Genomic DNA, 16,535 nt, shown 5'->3' on the forward strand with positions numbered 1-16,535 from the left:
AGTTTTGTTATTTGGCCATGCTAAAACTGATGCAGGGCATGCTGGGATGTGTAGTTCAACAACAGCTGGAATGTCAAGGCTAGCCATCACTGCATTAGGCTGTTCTATCCATGTGATGTCGGCTTTAAGCTCCTCTTTATCTAAATGGTAAGTGATGACCCCCAAACATCCATATACAGGGGCACATGCTAATAGAGGGGACGGGGATCTGTTCATGTTCTTACCTTCTGATCTATTAACCATCGAGGTACTGAGCTCCAGCCTCCGCAGTGACCTGTGTGTCCCCTTTGCTCCAGGGCTTACTATGAGCAGCACGGCTGCAGGTTCACCTCCGTCATCCCAACCAATGTCTTCGGCCCGCACGATAACTTCAACATAGAGGACGGCCATGTTCTGCCGGGTCTCATCCACAAGGTGTATCTGGCTAAACGTGAGCATTACTTCCTAAGTGTCTGGGCCACCGCCCTGTAACGCTGGTACTCCCCGCACTGAGCCTCGCTGGCCGCACACCTGTCCCTTCCTGTCACACTGTGTCATGTGTATCATTGTACCTTGTGATTTCAGAGAACGCCACCGCACTCTCCATATGGGGCACCGGAAAACCGCGGCGGCAGTTCATCTACTCTCTGGTGAGTCATCGTTCCTCTGCGGCGGGGGCAGTAACCAGTCCGGGGGTAAATTGTGGGTGTTCGGTGGAATAGATGGAATTACAACTTCTCTTCTTCTCTACATATCTGTGATTGACTTTGTGTAAGTTATAATGTTCTAAAGATATAATGTTCTCATCTAAATTGATGGTGGAATATATCTGGAGGGGATCTTGATCAATTCTAGCTAATGTCCCTAAATCTATAATGATGAGATTTGCAAATAATGACCAACTTTTCTGCTGCCTCCTAATAGAGCAGCAATCTTTGAGTCATTTCTAACCTACTTACTTGTGAGCGCTCTCTCTGATGTGTATAAAGTAAGCAACGTATAAAAATCTAAGCCCTCCCCTCCTCACCGTGTCGGCTCAATCCAGGGGGGGTGGAGTACTGCGACAGATCGGGCAGGGGGGGGTGAGGAGTACTGTGACAGTGACAGATTGGGCAGAGGGGGTGAGGAGTACTGTGACAGTGACAGATTGGGCAGGGGGGGTGAGGAGTACTGGGACAGATTGGGCAGGGGGGGTGAGGAGTACTGCGACAGATTGGGCAGAGGGGGTGAGGAGTACTGTGACAGTGACAGATTGGGCAGGGGGGGTGAGGAGTACTGCGACAGATTGGGCAGGGGGGGTGAGGAGTACTGCGACAGATTGGGCAGGGGGGGTGAGGAGTACTGCGACAGATTGGGCAGAGGGGGTGAGGAGTACTGTGACAGTGACAGATTGGGCAGAGGGGGTGAGGAGTACTGCGACAGATTGGGCAGGGGGGGTGAGGAGTACTGCGACAGATTGGGCAGAGGGAGTGAGGAGTACTGTGACAGTGACAGATTGGGCAGGGGGGGTGAGGAGTACTGCGACAGATTGGGCAGGGGGGGTGAGGAGTACTGCGACAGATTGGGCAGAGGGGGTGAGGAGTACTGTGACAGTGACAGATTGGGCAGGGGGGGTGAGGAGTACTGGGACAGATTGGGCAGGGGGGGTGAGGAGTACTGGGACAGATTGGGCAGGGGGGGTGAGGAGTACTGGGACAGATTGGGCAGGGGGGGGGTGAGGAGTACTGCAACAGATTGGGCAGGGGGGGGTGAGGAGTACTGCGACAGATTGGGCAGGGGGGGGGGTGAGGAGTACTGCGACAGATTGGGCAGGGGGGGGGTGAGGAGTACTGCGACAGATCGGGAAGGGGGGGTGAGGAGTACTGGGACAGATTGGGTAAGGGGGGGCGAGGAGTACTGGGACAGATTGGGCAGGGGGGGTGAGGAGTACTGCGACAGATTGGGCAGGGGGGGGGGGGTGAGGAGTACTGCGACAGATTGGGTAAGGGGGGGGTGAGGAGTACTGCGACAGATTGGGCAGGGGGGGTGAGGAGTACTGCGACAGATCGGGCAAGGGGGGGTTAGGAGTACTGTGACAGTGACAGATTGGGCAAGGGGGGGGTGAGGAGTACTGCGACAGATTGGGCAGGGGGGGTGAGGAGTACTGCGACAGATCGGGAAGGGGGGGTGAGGAGTACTGGGACAGATTGGGTAAGGGGGGGCGAGGAGTACTGGGACAGATTGGGCAGGGGGGGTGAGGAGTACTGCGACAGATTGGGTAAGGGGGGGGTGAGGAGTACTGCGACAGATTGGGCAGGGGGGGGGGGTGAGGAGTACTGCGACAGATTGGGTAAGGGGGGGGTGAGGAGTACTGCGACAGATTGGGTAGGGGGGGGCGAGGAGTACTGTGACAGATTGGGCAGGGGGGGTGAGGAGTACTGTGACAGTGACAGATTGGGCAAGGGGGGGGTGAGGAGTACTGCGACAGATTGGGCAGGGGGGGTGAGGAGTACTGCGACAGATCGGGCGGGGGGGGTGAGGAGTACTGTGACAGATTGGGCAGGGGGGGTGAGGAGTACTGCGACAGATTGGGTAAGGGGGGGCGAGGAGTACTGGGACAGATTGGGTAGGGGGGGGCGAGGAGTACTGCGACAGATTGGGCAGGGGGGGTGAGGAGTACTGTGACAGATTGGGCAGGGGGGGTGAGGAGTACTGTGACAGATTGGGTAAGGGGGGGTGAGGAGTACTGGGACAGATTGGGTAGGGGGGGGCGAGGAGTACTGCGACAGATTGGGCAGGGGGGGTGAGGAGTACTGTGACAGATTGGGTAAGGGGGGGTGAGGAGTACTGGGACAGATTGGGTAAGGGGGGGTGAGGAGTACTGGGACAGATTGGGTAGGGGGGGGTGAGGAGTACTGCGACAGATCGGGCGGGGGGGTGAGGAGTACTGTGACAGATTGGGCAGGGGGGGTGAGGAGTACTGGGACAGATTGGGTAGGGGGGGGCGAGGAGTACTGGGACAGATTGGGTAGGGGGGGGCGAGGAGTACTGGGACAGATTGGGTAGGGGGGGGCGAGGAGTACTGCGACAGATTGGGCAGGGGGGGTGAGGAGTACTGCGACAGATTGGGTAAGGGGGGGCGAGGAGTACTGGGACAGATTGGGTAGGGGGGGGCGAGGAGTACTGCGACAGATTGGGCAGGGGGGGTGAGGAGTACTGTGACAGATTGGGCAGGGGGGGTGAGGAGTACTGTGACAGATTGGGTAAGGGGGGGTGAGGAGTACTGTGACAGATTGGGTAAGGGGGGGTGAGGAGTACTGTGACAGATTGGGTAAGGGGGGGTGAGGAGTACTGTGACAGATTGGGTAAGGGGGGGTGAGGAGTACTGTGACAGATTGGGTAAGGGGGGGTGAGGAGTACTGGGACAGATTGGGTAGGGGGGGGCGAGGAGTACTGTGACAGATTGGGCAGGGGGGGTGAGGAGTACTGTGACAGATTGGGCAGGGGGGGTGAGGAGTACTGTGACAGATTGGGCAGGGGGGGTGAGGAGTACTGTGACAGATTGGGCAGGGGGGGTGAGGAGTACTGCGACAGATCGGGCAAGGGGGGGTTAGGAGTACTGCGACAGATCGGGCAGGGGGGGGTGAGGAGTACTGGGACAGATCGGGCAGAGGGGGTGAGGAGTACTGTGACAGTGACAGATTGGGCAGGGGGGGTGAGGAGTACTGGGACAGATTGGGCAGGGGGGGTGAGGAGTACTGCGACAGATTGGGCAGAGGGGGTGAGGAGTACTGTGACAGATTGGGTAAGGGGGGGTGAGGAGTACTGGGACAGATTGGGCGGGGGGGGGGGTGAGGAGTACTGCGACAGATTGGGCGGGGGGGGGGGGGGGGGTGAGGAGTACTGCGACAGATTGGGCGGGGGGGGGGGGGGTGAGGAGTACTGCGACAGATTGGGCGGGGGGGGGGGGGTGAGGAGTACTGCGACAGATTGGGCGGGGGGGGGGGGGTGAGGAGTACTGCGACAGATTGGGCGGGGGGGGGGGGTGAGGAGTACTGCGACAGATTGGGCGGGGGGGGGGGGGTGAGGAGTACTGCGACAGATCGGGCAAGGGGGGGTTAGGAGTACTGCGACAGATTGGGCGGGGGGGGGGGGGGTGAGGAGTACTGCGACAGATTGGGCGGGGGGGGGGGGTGAGGAGTACTGCGACAGATTGGGCAGGGGGGGTGAGGAGTACTGTGACAGATTGGGCGGGGGGGTGAGGAGTACTGCGACAGATTGGGCGGGGGGGTGAGGAGTACTGCGACAGATTGGGCAGGGGGGGTGAGGAGTACTGCGACAGATTGGGTAAGGGGGGGTTAGGAGTACTGCGACAGATCGGGCAAGGGGGGGTTAGGAGTACTGCGACAGATTGGGCGGGGGGGGGGGGGGGGGGGTGAGGAGTACTGCGACAGATTGGGCGGGGGGGGGGGGGTGAGGAGTACTGCGACAGATTGGGCGGGGGGGTGAGGAGTACTGTGACAGATTGGGCAGGGGGGGTGAGGAGTACTGTGACAGATTGGGCGGGGGGGTGAGGAGTACTGCGACAGATTGGGCGGGGGGGTGAGGAGTACTGCGACAGATTGGGCAGGGGGGGTGAGGAGTACTGCGACAGATTGGGTAAGGGGGGGTTAGGAGTACTGCGACAGATTGGGCGGGGGGGTGAGGAGTACTGCGACAGATCGGGCAAGGGGGGGGTTAGGAGTACTGCGACAGATTGGGCGGGGGGGGGGGGGGGGGTGAGGAGTACTGCGACAGATCGGGCAGGGGGGGGTGAGGAGTACTGTGACAGATTGGGCGGGGGGGTGAGGAGTACTGCGACAGATTGGGCGGGGGGGGTGAGGAGTACTGCGACAGATTGGGCGGGGGGGGGGGGGGGGGTGAGGAGTACTGCGACAGATCGGGCAGGGGGGGTGAGGAGTACTGTGACAGATTGGGCGGGGGGGTGAGGAGTACTGTGACAGATTGGGCGGGGGGGGTGAGGAGTACTGTGACAGATTGGGCAGGGGGGGTGAGGAGTACTGCGACAGATTGGGCAGAGGGGGTGAGGAGTACTGCGACAGATTGGGCAGGGGGGGTGAGGAGTACTGTGACAGTGACAGATTGGGCGGGGGGGTGAGGAGTACTGGGACAGATTGGGCAGGGGGGGTGAGGAGTACTGGGACAGATTGGGCAGGGGGGGGTGAGGAGTACTGGGACAGATTGGGCAGGGGGGGTGAGGAGTACTGGGACAGATTGGGCAGGGGGGGGTGAGGAGTACTGGGACAGATTGGGCAGGGGGGGGTGAGGAGTACTGCGACAGATTGGGCAGGGGGGGGGTGAGGAGTACTGCGACAGATCGGGAAGGGGGGGGTGAGGAGTACTGGGACAGATTGGGTAAGGGGGGGCGAGGAGTACTGGGACAGATTGGGCAGGGGGGGTGAGGAGTACTGCGACAGATCGGGCAGGGGGGGTGAGGAGTACTGCAACAGATTGGGCGGGGGGGGGGGGTGAGGAGTACTGCGACAGATTGGGCGGGGGGGGGGGGTGAGGAGTACTGCGACAGATTGGGCGGGGGGGGGGGGGGGTGAGGAGTACTGCGACAGATTGGGCGGGGGGGTGAGGAGTACTGCGACAGATTGGGCAGGGGGGGGTGAGGAGTACTGCGACAGATTGGGCGGGGGGGGGGGGGGGGTGAGGAGTACTGCGACAGATTGGGCGGGGGGGGGGGGGGTGAGGAGTACTGCGACAGATTGGGGCGGGGGGGGGGGGGTGAGGAGTACTGCGACAGATTGGGCGGGGGGGGGTGAGGAGTACTGCGACAGATTGGGCGGGGGGGGTGAGGAGTACTGCGACAGATTGGGCGGGGGGGGGGGGGGTGAGGAGTACTGCGACAGATTGGGCGGGGGGGTGAGGAGTACTGCGACAGATTGGGCGGGGGGGGTGAGGAGTACTGCGACAGATTGGGCGGGGGGGTGAGGAGTACTGCGACAGATTGGGCGGGGGGGTGATGAGTACTGCGACAGATTGGGCGGGGGGGGGGTGAGGAGTACTGTGACAGATTGGGCAGGGGGGGTGAGGAGTACTGCGACAGATCGGGCAGGGGGGGTGAGGAGTACTGCGACAGATTGGGCGGGGGGGGGGGGGGGGTGAGGAGTACTGCGACAGATTGGGCGGGGGGGGGGGGGTGAGGAGTACTGCGACAGATTGGGTAAGGGGGGGTTAGGAGTACTGCGACAGATTGGGCGGGGGGGGTGAGGAGTACTGCGACAGATTGGGCGGGGGGGTGAGGAGTACTGCGACAGATTGGGCGGGGGGGTGAGGAGTACTGCGACAGATTGGGCGGGGGGGTGAGGAGTACTGCGACAGATTGGGCGGGGGGGGTGAGGAGTACTGCGACAGATTGGGCGGGGGGGGGGGGGTGAGGAGTACTGCGACAGATTGGGCGGGGGGGTGAGGAGTACTGCGACAGATTGGGCGGGGGGGGGGGGGTTAGGAGTACTGCGACAGATTGGGCGGGGGGGTGAGGAGTACTGCGACAGATCGGGCAAGGGGGGGTTAGGAGTACTGCGACAGATTGGGCGGGGGGGGGGGGGGGGAGGGTGAGGAGTACTGCGACAGATCGGGCAGGGGGGGTGAGGAGTACTGTGACAGATTGGGCGGGGGGGGTGAGGAGTACTGCGACAGATTGGGCGGGGGGGTGAGGAGTACTGCGACAGATTGGGCGGGGGGGTGAGGAGTACTGCGACAGATTGGGCAGGGGGGGTGAGGAGTACTGGGACAGATTGGGCAGGGGGGGGGTGAGGAGTACTGCGACAGATTGGGCAGGGGGGGGGTGAGGAGTACTGCGACAGATCGGGAAGGGGGGGGTGAGGAGTACTGGGGACAGATTGGGTAAGGGGGGGCGAGGAGTACTGGGACAGATTGGGCAGGGGGGGTGAGGAGTACTGCGACAGATCGGGCAGGGGGGGGTGAGGAGTACTGCGACAGATTGGGCGGGGGGGGGGGGGTGAGGAGTACTGCGACAGATTGGGCGGGGGGGGGGGGGTGAGGAGTACTGCGACAGATTGGGCGGGGGGGGGGGGGTGAGGAGTACTGCGACAGATTGGGCGGGGGGGTGAGGAGTACTGCGACAGATTGGGCAGGGGGGGGGTGAGGAGTACTGGGACAGATTGGGCAGGGGGGTGAGGAGTACTGGGACAGATTGGGCAGGGGGGGGTGAGGAGTACTGGGACAGATTGGGCAGGGGGGGGTGAGGAGTACTGGGACAGATTGGGCAGGGGGGGGGGTGAGGAGTACTGCGACAGATTGGGCAGGGGGGGGGTGAGGAGTACTGCGACAGATTGGGCGGGGGGGGGGGGGGTGAGGAGTACTGCGACAGATTGGGCGGGGGGGGGGGGTGAGGAGTACTGCGACAGATTGGGCGGGGGGGGGGGGTGAGGAGTACTGCGACAGATTGGGCGGGGGGGGTGAGGAGTACTGCGACAGATTGGGCAGGGGGGGGGTGAGGAGTACTGGGACAGATTGGGCAGGGGGGGGTGAGGAGTACTGGGACAGATTGGGCAGGGGGGGTGAGGAGTACTGGGACAGATTGGGCAGGGGGGGGTGAGGAGTACTGGGACAGATTGGGCAGGGGGGGGTGAGGAGTACTGCGACAGATTGGGCAGGGGGGGGGTGAGGAGTACTGCGACAGATCGGGAAGGGGGGGGTGAGGAGTACTGGGACAGATTGGGTAAGGGGGGGCGAGGAGTACTGGGACAAGATTGGGCAGGGGGGGTGAGGAGTACTGCGACAGATCGGGCAGGGGGGGTGAGGAGTACTGCGACAGATTGGGCGGGGGGGGGGGGTGAGGAGTACTGCGACAGATTGGGCGGGGGGGGGGGGGGTGAGGAGTACTGCGACAGATTGGGCGGGGGGGGGGGGTGAGGAGTACTGCGACAGATTGGGCGGGGGGGGGGGGGTGAGGAGTACTGCGACAGATTGGGCGGGGGGGTGAGGAGTACTGCGACAGATTGGGCAGGGGGGGGTGAGGAGTACTGCGACAGATTGGGCAGGGGGGGGGTGAGGAGTACTGCGACAGATTGGGCGGGGGGGGGGTGAGGAGTACTGCGACAGATTGGGCAGGGGGGGGGTGAGGAGTACTGCGACAGATTGGGCGGGGGGGTGAGGGAGTACTGCGACAGATTGGGCTCGGGGGGGTGAGGAGTACTGCGACAGATTGGGCGGGGGGGGTGAGGAGTACTGCGACAGATTGGGCGGGGGGGGGGGGGGTGAGGAGTACTGCGACAGATTGGGCGGGGGGGGTGAGGAGTACTGCGACAGATTGGGCGGGGGGGGTGAGGAGTACTGTGACAGATTGGGCGGGGGGGGGGGGGTGAGGAGTACTGCGACAGATTGGGCGGGGGGGTGAGGAGTACTGTGACAGATTGGGCAGGGGGGGGTGAGGAGTACTGCGACAGATCGGGCAGGGGGGGTGAGGAGTACTGCGACAGATTGGGCAGGGGGGGGTGAGGAGTACTGCGACAGATCGGGCAGGGGGGGTGAGGAGTACTGCGACAGATTGGGCGGGGGGGGGGGTGGTGAGGAGTACTGCGACAGATTGGGCGGGGGGGGGGTGGTGAGGAGTACTGCGACAGATTGGGCGGGGGGGGTGAGGAGTACTGCGACAGATTGGGCAGGGGGGGGTGAGGAGTACTGCGACAGATCGGGCAGGGGGGGGTGAGGAGTACTGCGACAGATCGGGCAGGGGGGGTGAGGAGTACTGCGACAGATTGGGCGGGGGGGGGGGTGAGGAGTACTGCGACAGATTGGGCGGGGGGGGGGTGGTGAGGAGTACTGCGACAGATTGGGCGGGGGGGGGGTGGTGAGGAGTACTGCGACAGATTGGGCGGGGGGGTGAGGAGTACTGCGACAGATCGGGCAGGGGGGGTGAGGAGTACTGCGACAGATTGGGCGGGGGGGGGGGGTGAGGAGTACTGCGACAGATTGGGCGGGGGGGGGGGGTGAGGAGTACTGCGACAGATTGGGCGGGGGGGGGGGGTGAGGAGTACTGCGACAGATTGGGCGGGGGGGGGGGGTGAGGAGTACTGCGACAGATTGGGCGGGGGGGGGGGGTGAGGAGTACTGCGACAGATCGGGCGGGGGGGGGTGAGGAGTACTGCGACAGATCGGGCGGGGGGGGGTGAGGAGTACTGCGACAGATTGGGCGGGGGGGGGGTGAGGAGTACTGCGGACAGATTGGGCGGGGGGGGGGGTGAGGAGTACTGCGACAGATTGGGTAAGGGGGGGTGAGGAGTACTGCGACAGATTGGGCGGGGGGGGGGGGGGGGGTGAGGAGTACTGCGACAGATTGGGCAGGGGGGGTGAGGAGTACTGTGACAGTGACAGATTGGGCGGGGGGGGTGAGGAGTACTGCGACAGATTGGGCGGGGGGGGGGGGGGGTGAGGAGTACTGCGACAGATTGGGGGGGGGGGTGAGGAGTACTGCGACAGATTGGGCGGGGGGGGGGGGTGAGGAGTACTGCGACAGATTGGGCGGGGGGGTGAGGAGTACTGGGACAGATTGGGCAAGGGGGGGTGAGGAGTACTGTGACAGTGACAGATTGGGCGGGGGGGGGGGGGGTGAGGAGTACTGTGACAGATCGGGCAAGGGGGGGTGAGGAGTACTGTGACAGTGACAGATTGGGCGGGGGGGGGGTGAGGAGTACTGCGACAGATCGGGCAAGGGGGGGTGAGGAGTACTGTGACAGTGACAGATTGGGCAAGGGGGGGGTGAGGAGTACTGCGACAGATCGGGCGGGGGGGGGTGAGGAGTACTGCGACAGATTGGGCGGGGGGGGGGTGAGGAGTACTGTGACAGATCGGGCAAGGGGGGGTGAGGAGTACTGTGACAGTGACAGATTGGGCGGGGGGTGGTGAGGAGTACTGCGACAGATTGGGCGGGGGGGGTGAGGAGTACTGCGACAGATCGGGCAGGGGGGGTGAGGAGTACTGCGACAGATTGGGCGGGGGGGGGGGGTGAGGAGTACTGCGACAGATTGGGCGGGGGGGGGGGGTGAGGAGTACTGCGACAGATTGGGCGGGGGGGGGTGAGGAGTACTGCGACAGATTGGGCGGGGGGGGTGAGGAGTACTGCGACAGATCGGGCGGGGGGGGGTGAGGAGTTACTGCGACAGATTGGGCGGGGGGGGGGTGAGGAGTACTGCGACAGATTGGGTAAGGGGGGGGTGAGGAGTACTGCGACAGATTGGGCGGGGGGGGGGGGGGGGGTGAGGAGTACTGCGACAGATTGGGCAGGGGGGGTGAGGAGTACTGTGACAGTGACAGATTGGGCGGGGGGGGTGAGGAGTACTGCGACAGATTGGGCGGGGGGGGGGGGGGGTGAGGAGTACTGCGACAGATTGGGGGGGGGGGGTGAGGAGTACTGCGACAGATTGGGCGGGGGGGGGGGGTGAGGAGTACTGCGACAGATTGGGCGGGGGGGGTGAGGAGTACTGGGACAGATTGGGCGGGGGGGTGAGGAGTACTGTGACAGATTGGGCGGGGGGGGTGAGGAGTACTGTGACAGTGACAGATTGGGCGGGGGGGGGGTGAGGAGTACTGCGACAGATCGGGCAAGGGGGGGTGAGGAGTACTGCGACAGATTGGGCAGGGGGGGGTGAGGAGTACTGCGACAGATTGGGCGGGGGGGGTGAGGAGTACTGCGACAGATTGGGCAGGGGGGGGTGAGGAGTACTGCGACAGATCGGGCGGGGGGGGTGAGGAGTACTGCGACAGATTGGGCGGGGGGGGGGGGTGAGGAGTACTGCGACAGATTGGGTAAGGGGGGGGTGAGGAGTACTGCGACAGATTGGGCGGGGGGGGGGGGGGGTGAGGAGTACTGCGACAGATTGGGCAGGGGGGGTGAGGAGTACTGTGACAGTGACAGATTGGGCGGGGGGGGTGAGGAGTACTGCGACAGATTGGGCGGGGGGGGGGGGGGTGAGGAGTACTGCGACAGATTGGGGGGGGGGGGTGAGGAGTACTGCGACAGATTGGGCGGGGGGGGGGGTGAGGAGTACTGCGACAGATTGGGCGGGGGGGTGAGGAGTACTGGGACAGATTGGGCGGGGGGGGTGAGGAGTACTGTGACAGATCGGGCAAGGGGGGGTGAGGAGTACTGTGACAGTGACAGATTGGGCAAGGGGGGGGGTGAGGAGTACTGCGACAGATCGGGCGGGGGGGGTGAGGAGTACTGCGACAGATTGGGCGGGGGGGGGGGTGAGGAGTACTGTGACAGATCGGGCAAGGGGGGGGTGAGGAGTACTGTGACAGTGACAGATTGGGCAAGGGGGGGGGTGAGGAGTACTGCGACAGATCGGGCGGGGGGGGTGAGGAGTACTGCGACAGATTGGGCGGGGGGGGGGTGAGGAGTACTGCGACAGATCGGGCAAGGGGGGGGTGAGGAGTACTGTGACAGTGACAGATTGGGCGGGGGGGGGTGAGGAGTACTGCGACAGATCGGGCAAGGGGGGGTGAGGAGTACTGTGACAGTGACAGATTGGGCAAGGGGGGGGTGAGGAGTACTGCGACAGATCGGGCTGGGGGGGGGGTGAGGAGTACTGCGACAGATTGGGCGGGGGGGGGGGGTGAGGAGTACTGTGACAGATCGGGCAAGGGGGGGTGAGGAGTACTGTGACAGTGACAGATTGGGCGGGGGGGGGGGTGAGGAGTACTGCGACAGATCGGGCGGGGGGGGTGAGGAGTACTGCGACAGATTGGGCGGGGGGGGGGGGTGAGGAGTACTGCGACAGATTGGGTAAGGGGGGGTGAGGAGTACTGCGACAGATTTGGGCGGGGGGGGGGGGGGTGAGGAGTACTGCGACAGATTGGGCAGGGGGGGTGAGGAGTACTGTGACAGTGACAGATTGGGCGGGGGGGTGAGGAGTACTGCGACAGATTGGGCGGGGGGGGGGGGGGGTGAGGAGTACTGCGACAGATTGGGGGGGGGGGTGAGGAGTACTGCGACAGATTGGGCGGGGGGGGGGGGTGAGGAGTACTGCGACAGATTGGGCGGGGGGGGGGGGGGGTGAGGAGTACTGCGACAGATTGGGCGGGGGGGTGAGGAGTACTGGGACAGATTGGGCGGGGGGGTGAGGAGTACTGTGACAGATCGGGCAAGGGGGGGTGAGGAGTACTGTGACAGTGACAGATTGGGCGGGGGGGGGGGTGAGGAGTACTGCGACAGATCGGGCAAGGGGGGGGTGAGGAGTACTGTGACAGTGACAGATTGGGGGGGGGGGGTGAGGAGTACTGCGACAGATTGGGCGGGGGGGGGGGTGAGGAGTACTGCGACAGATTGGGGGGGGGGGGTGAGGAGTACTGCGACAGATCGGGCAGGGGGGGTGAGGAGTACTGCGACAGATCGGGCAGGGGGGGTGAGGAGTACTGCGACAGATCGGGCAGGGGGGGTGAGGAGTACTGCGACAGATTGGGCGGGGGGGGGGGTGAGGAGTACTGCGACAGATTGGGCAAGGGGGGGGGGTGAGGAGTACTGCGACAGATTGGGCGGGGGGGGGGGGTGAGGAGTACTGCGACAGATTGGGCGGGGGGGGGGGGGGTGAGGAGTACTGCGACAGATTGGGCGGGGGGGGGGGGGGTGAGGAGTACTGCGACAGATTGGGCGGGGGGGTGAGGAGTACTGGGACAGATTGGGCGGGGGGGTGAGGAGTACTGTTACTCAACTTAAAGCTGCAGAGCGGCAGCTGCTATAAAGAAGCAGAGCAGCGAGTAATAATGATCAGTATTGTTATCAGCTGGGGTGAAGCATCCGGCGTTTTTCAGATCTACGCCTGGTGTACGCTGGACCGCCGCCGCCTGATTCAGAGATGTGCGCAAACCAGATTTTGTTTTTCCTGCAGTTGAGCGGGAATTAGTCACCCTACTCATGCAGAGCGATGGTTCTGCGATGGCGGTCGCAAAGAGGATTTATTAGCAAAGCGCTCGACTGTCATGAACCCTTTGTGGCAGCAAAAACGCAGGCTTGATGGGACTGATTTTGGGTGGGGGGGGTGCCCGTTTTTGGGGGGTGGGGGCACCGCATCTCACTCTAGGGCTACTCAACTGATCTGTGAGCGACACTGGATCTTTGTACGCAGCCGGATTCAAAAAAACTGGCGCCGGGCATCTCTCTACAAATCCAGGCGGCTGCGGCACTTGCATCACTGGCGGTTGTGCACACATTGGCAGCTGTGCCGGTAATAGCGCACATCTCTGTATCGTGGCGTTATCATTAGGCAGAAGTGAATATTACTACAAGGAAGGAAACAGCCGTGCGATGCTTTCACATGTGCGCAGTGGCGCAGTCCTGCCCCACCGCACGTGTCCCCCCGCACGTTAGTGTGATGGATTGTAGGTGTGAGATGTTTCCGTGCTGAAGGCCCGTAGTACAGTAACAGGATTTGTGTTTTTTAGGATCTGGCCAGACTGTTCATCTGGGTGCTGAGAGAATACACCGAGGTGGATCCCATTATCCTGTCCGGTAAGATCGCGGCTGTGTCTTTATTATGATTGAACTTTATATACGGTGCCACGAAAGGTCAGCAGCGCCTTACAGAATGTATACACGGATACAGTGCAAACACGTCAAGGTATACAGATGTGCCCTCATACTTTATTGCTGCAGTCATGCCAAACAGCCCCCCCTAGGTGCACCAGGTCCCGTCTGACGCTGCTTGCGCTGTGCATCTTTCTTGTGTCTCCATACCCAGAAATGCGTCTTCGTCACAACACGACTAGGACGCACGAGAAACTCTGCTGGTTTAATATGATTCGCTCCGTATACAGACACGTAATACACAAGTGTTGCGGATTAAATTAACCAGAAGTCTTCTGGTGCCGTCGCATTGCGACTAAGACACATTTTCGGTTAAAAGATGCCCGACGATAGCAGGGTCTCACAGGACCTGTCGGCTCACTCGCGTCGCATGGCGTATTGCGGCGTGTTGTATGAGGACATATCTGTACAGTGCAATGACTAGGATACAGACCATATAGAGACAGCCAATTGTGCATGTACAGTCCTGACAGAACGCAGTCTGTGCTGGCTGACACCTATATCCCGATACAGAGCCGCTGTAGGCGCAGGGGGTGGAGACGAGCGGAGGGGGTCTCCTATAAATGTCATTCTGTCTGCAACCCCCCGTATCAGTCTCTTATCTGTGTGTTTTCAGTGGGAGAAGAGGACGAGGTGTCTATCAAGGACGCTGCTGAGAGTATTGTGGCCGCCATGGACTTTAAGGGAGAAGTTATTGTATCCTCTATATCTGTGATCCAGGCTCCGTACGGACTGGAGACCAGCGCTGCCCATGGTAAATGCCCGTCGGTATAGGGTGCAGCCATATCACCACTGCTGATGGTAGCTGCAGATGTTCCTGTTCTCTCTCAGCTGGTGTGGGCAATGATTGGTCATAGAGGGACTTAAGTCTTTTTTTTATTGCATAATATTAAAAGGGAGATGTGGCAACTAATCAGCTCTTTAATGTCATTTTTAAACCCCCTGTAACATGCACTGATTGGTTGGAACTATATCTCTCCAAGGTGTAATACACCGCCTCCTAAGTCTTGTCTAGCCTATGCATAGACTGCTGGAAACAGTGCCACCTGTAGGTTATACTGAGGAACTACATTATGACAATTTAAGCAGCGTCCAGATTAATGTGTGATTGTCTGATGCCCCCAAACAGTGGTAGTTGTCAGCAGCATTCCCCATCAGCAATAGAGCAACAGGAAGGGACTAGATCCCTCACCCCCACTGTGTCAAAATCTTCTCCTACATAAGTGGTTCTATCCCTTAACGACACGTTCAGTATGACAGCACCAAGTCTGACGGACAGTTCAAGAAAACGGCCAGCAACTGCAAGCTGCGGAAGTATCTTCCCGACTTCAAGTTTACTCCGTTTAATCAGGGTAAGTAATTGGGTCTCCTCCATGAGGCTCTTTGCATATGGGAATGTTGCACAGCTAGTATCTAGAGAGATCTATATGCACTACTTAGTATTTGTCAAGAGAAATTGGGTGGGTGGATATTTCACAGTGATACGGAACATTGGGGCAGATGTATTAAGCCTGAAGAAGTGATAAAGTAGTGATAAGTGGAAGGTGATAACGCACCAGCCAATCATTACTGGGTTGAAAAATGACAGGAGCTGATTGGCTGGTGTGTTAACTTCTTCCACTTATCACGGCTTTACCACTTCTCCAGGCTTAATACATCTGCCCCGTTATCTCTGCCAGTGGCTCTGCTGACCTTTCCATGTTCTGTGTTTTTATTTCCAGCTGTCCAGGAGACGTGCGACTGGTTTAATTCCAATTACGATCAGGCCAGGAAATGAGCGCACATTGGCGACATGGGATATACCGCAGTTGTGCTGGTCACCGTGTCTCCACATGTTTGGATGTTGGTTGTGGGCTTTGGGAAATGGTGTAAAAATTGGGAACTGGTCTGCACACGTGGATGGTCGACGGATAACCCTCTGTTCTTCATACAGCCGGCCGTAGCGCCATAGGTTGTATCTTCGTGACAACACGGCTACATTGCGGCGGAGTGGACCATAACTGGTACCCATACGGGCAATCTCTTCTCTAACGTATAGACCAATATCCTACACATGTCTCCTCTTCAATCACTGCTGATTTCAGTAAATGTATCTATGCAATTAGGGAAAAGTCGTTGATTTAAAATACAGTCTCCAACTTTCTGGAAATGTAGAATTAGTACATTCTGTGGAATTTCGTGAAAAGTATTTTTGCATTTATTTTATTCCAACAAAGTTTGTCTACTCTACGAACTCTTTATAAATGTAACGTTCCCCAGTCTAAGCCGGTGGGAATTCTGGGAATGGGCGTAGTGGGAGCCATCGCTGCTCTCTTCTGTTACCTCAGGGGATCTCTAGGGGCGTACTGTTCTGTGCGATATCGCATCCCTGTTCCCGGACACTTTTTGTATTGACTCGTTTCACAGTCTGTCTGGACACAGTATTCTCCTCTCTACGAGCTGCTGGTGGGAATGTTCCTTTAGTTTACTGATCTAATAAAATAATTTATCCTTTTGCTGTATATTTCTCCTGCTCTGTTCATAACCAGCGGTGGTGTAAGTAGAAATGTTTTCTTAATGGTACTGATAGTAAAAATGGGTGTGGTCACCTGAAACTAGGGGAGTGGCTACATAACAATAGGGGCATGGCCACATTATGCCACACACCGTAATGCCCATTACACATTATGCCACACACCGTAAGGCCTATTACATATTATGCCACATGCCCATTACACATTATGCCACACAGTAATGCCCATTACACATTATGCCACACACAGTAATGCCCATTACACATTATGCCACACACAGTAATGCCCATTACACATTATGCCACACACAGTAATGCCCATTACACATTATGCCACACACAGTAAGGCCTATTACGTATTATGCCACATGCCCTAATGCCCATTACACATTATGCCACACACTGTAATGCCCATTACACATTATGCCACACACTGTAATGCCCATTACACAT

At 60.1% G+C, this 16,535-nt stretch overlaps 1 protein-coding gene across 2 annotated transcripts in view; it reads left to right on the forward strand.

Annotated features, from left to right (window-relative positions):
• The window catches only part of GFUS (GDP-L-fucose synthase), a 28,108-nt gene extending 12,037 nt beyond the window's left edge, over positions 1-16,071 (forward strand). For both annotated transcript variants that reach the window (XM_063921130.1, XM_063921131.1), the window contains exons 6-11: positions 297-430; positions 565-629; positions 13,429-13,495; positions 14,187-14,266; positions 14,823-14,922; positions 15,292-16,071. In XM_063921130.1, the coding sequence (XP_063777200.1) occupies positions 297-430; positions 565-629; positions 13,429-13,495; positions 14,187-14,266; positions 14,823-14,922; positions 15,292-15,347 (502 nt within the window). In that variant the 3' untranslated portion in view covers positions 15,348-16,071. The remainder of the gene's footprint in view (positions 1-296; positions 431-564; positions 630-13,428; positions 13,496-14,186; positions 14,267-14,822; positions 14,923-15,291) is intronic.
• The last annotated feature ends 464 nt before the right edge of the window (positions 16,072-16,535 follow it).

Source organism: Pseudophryne corroboree, chromosome 5, assembly GCF_028390025.1.
Source record: "Pseudophryne corroboree isolate aPseCor3 chromosome 5, aPseCor3.hap2, whole genome shotgun sequence".
Taxonomy (NCBI): domain Eukaryota; kingdom Metazoa; phylum Chordata; class Amphibia; order Anura; family Myobatrachidae; genus Pseudophryne; species Pseudophryne corroboree.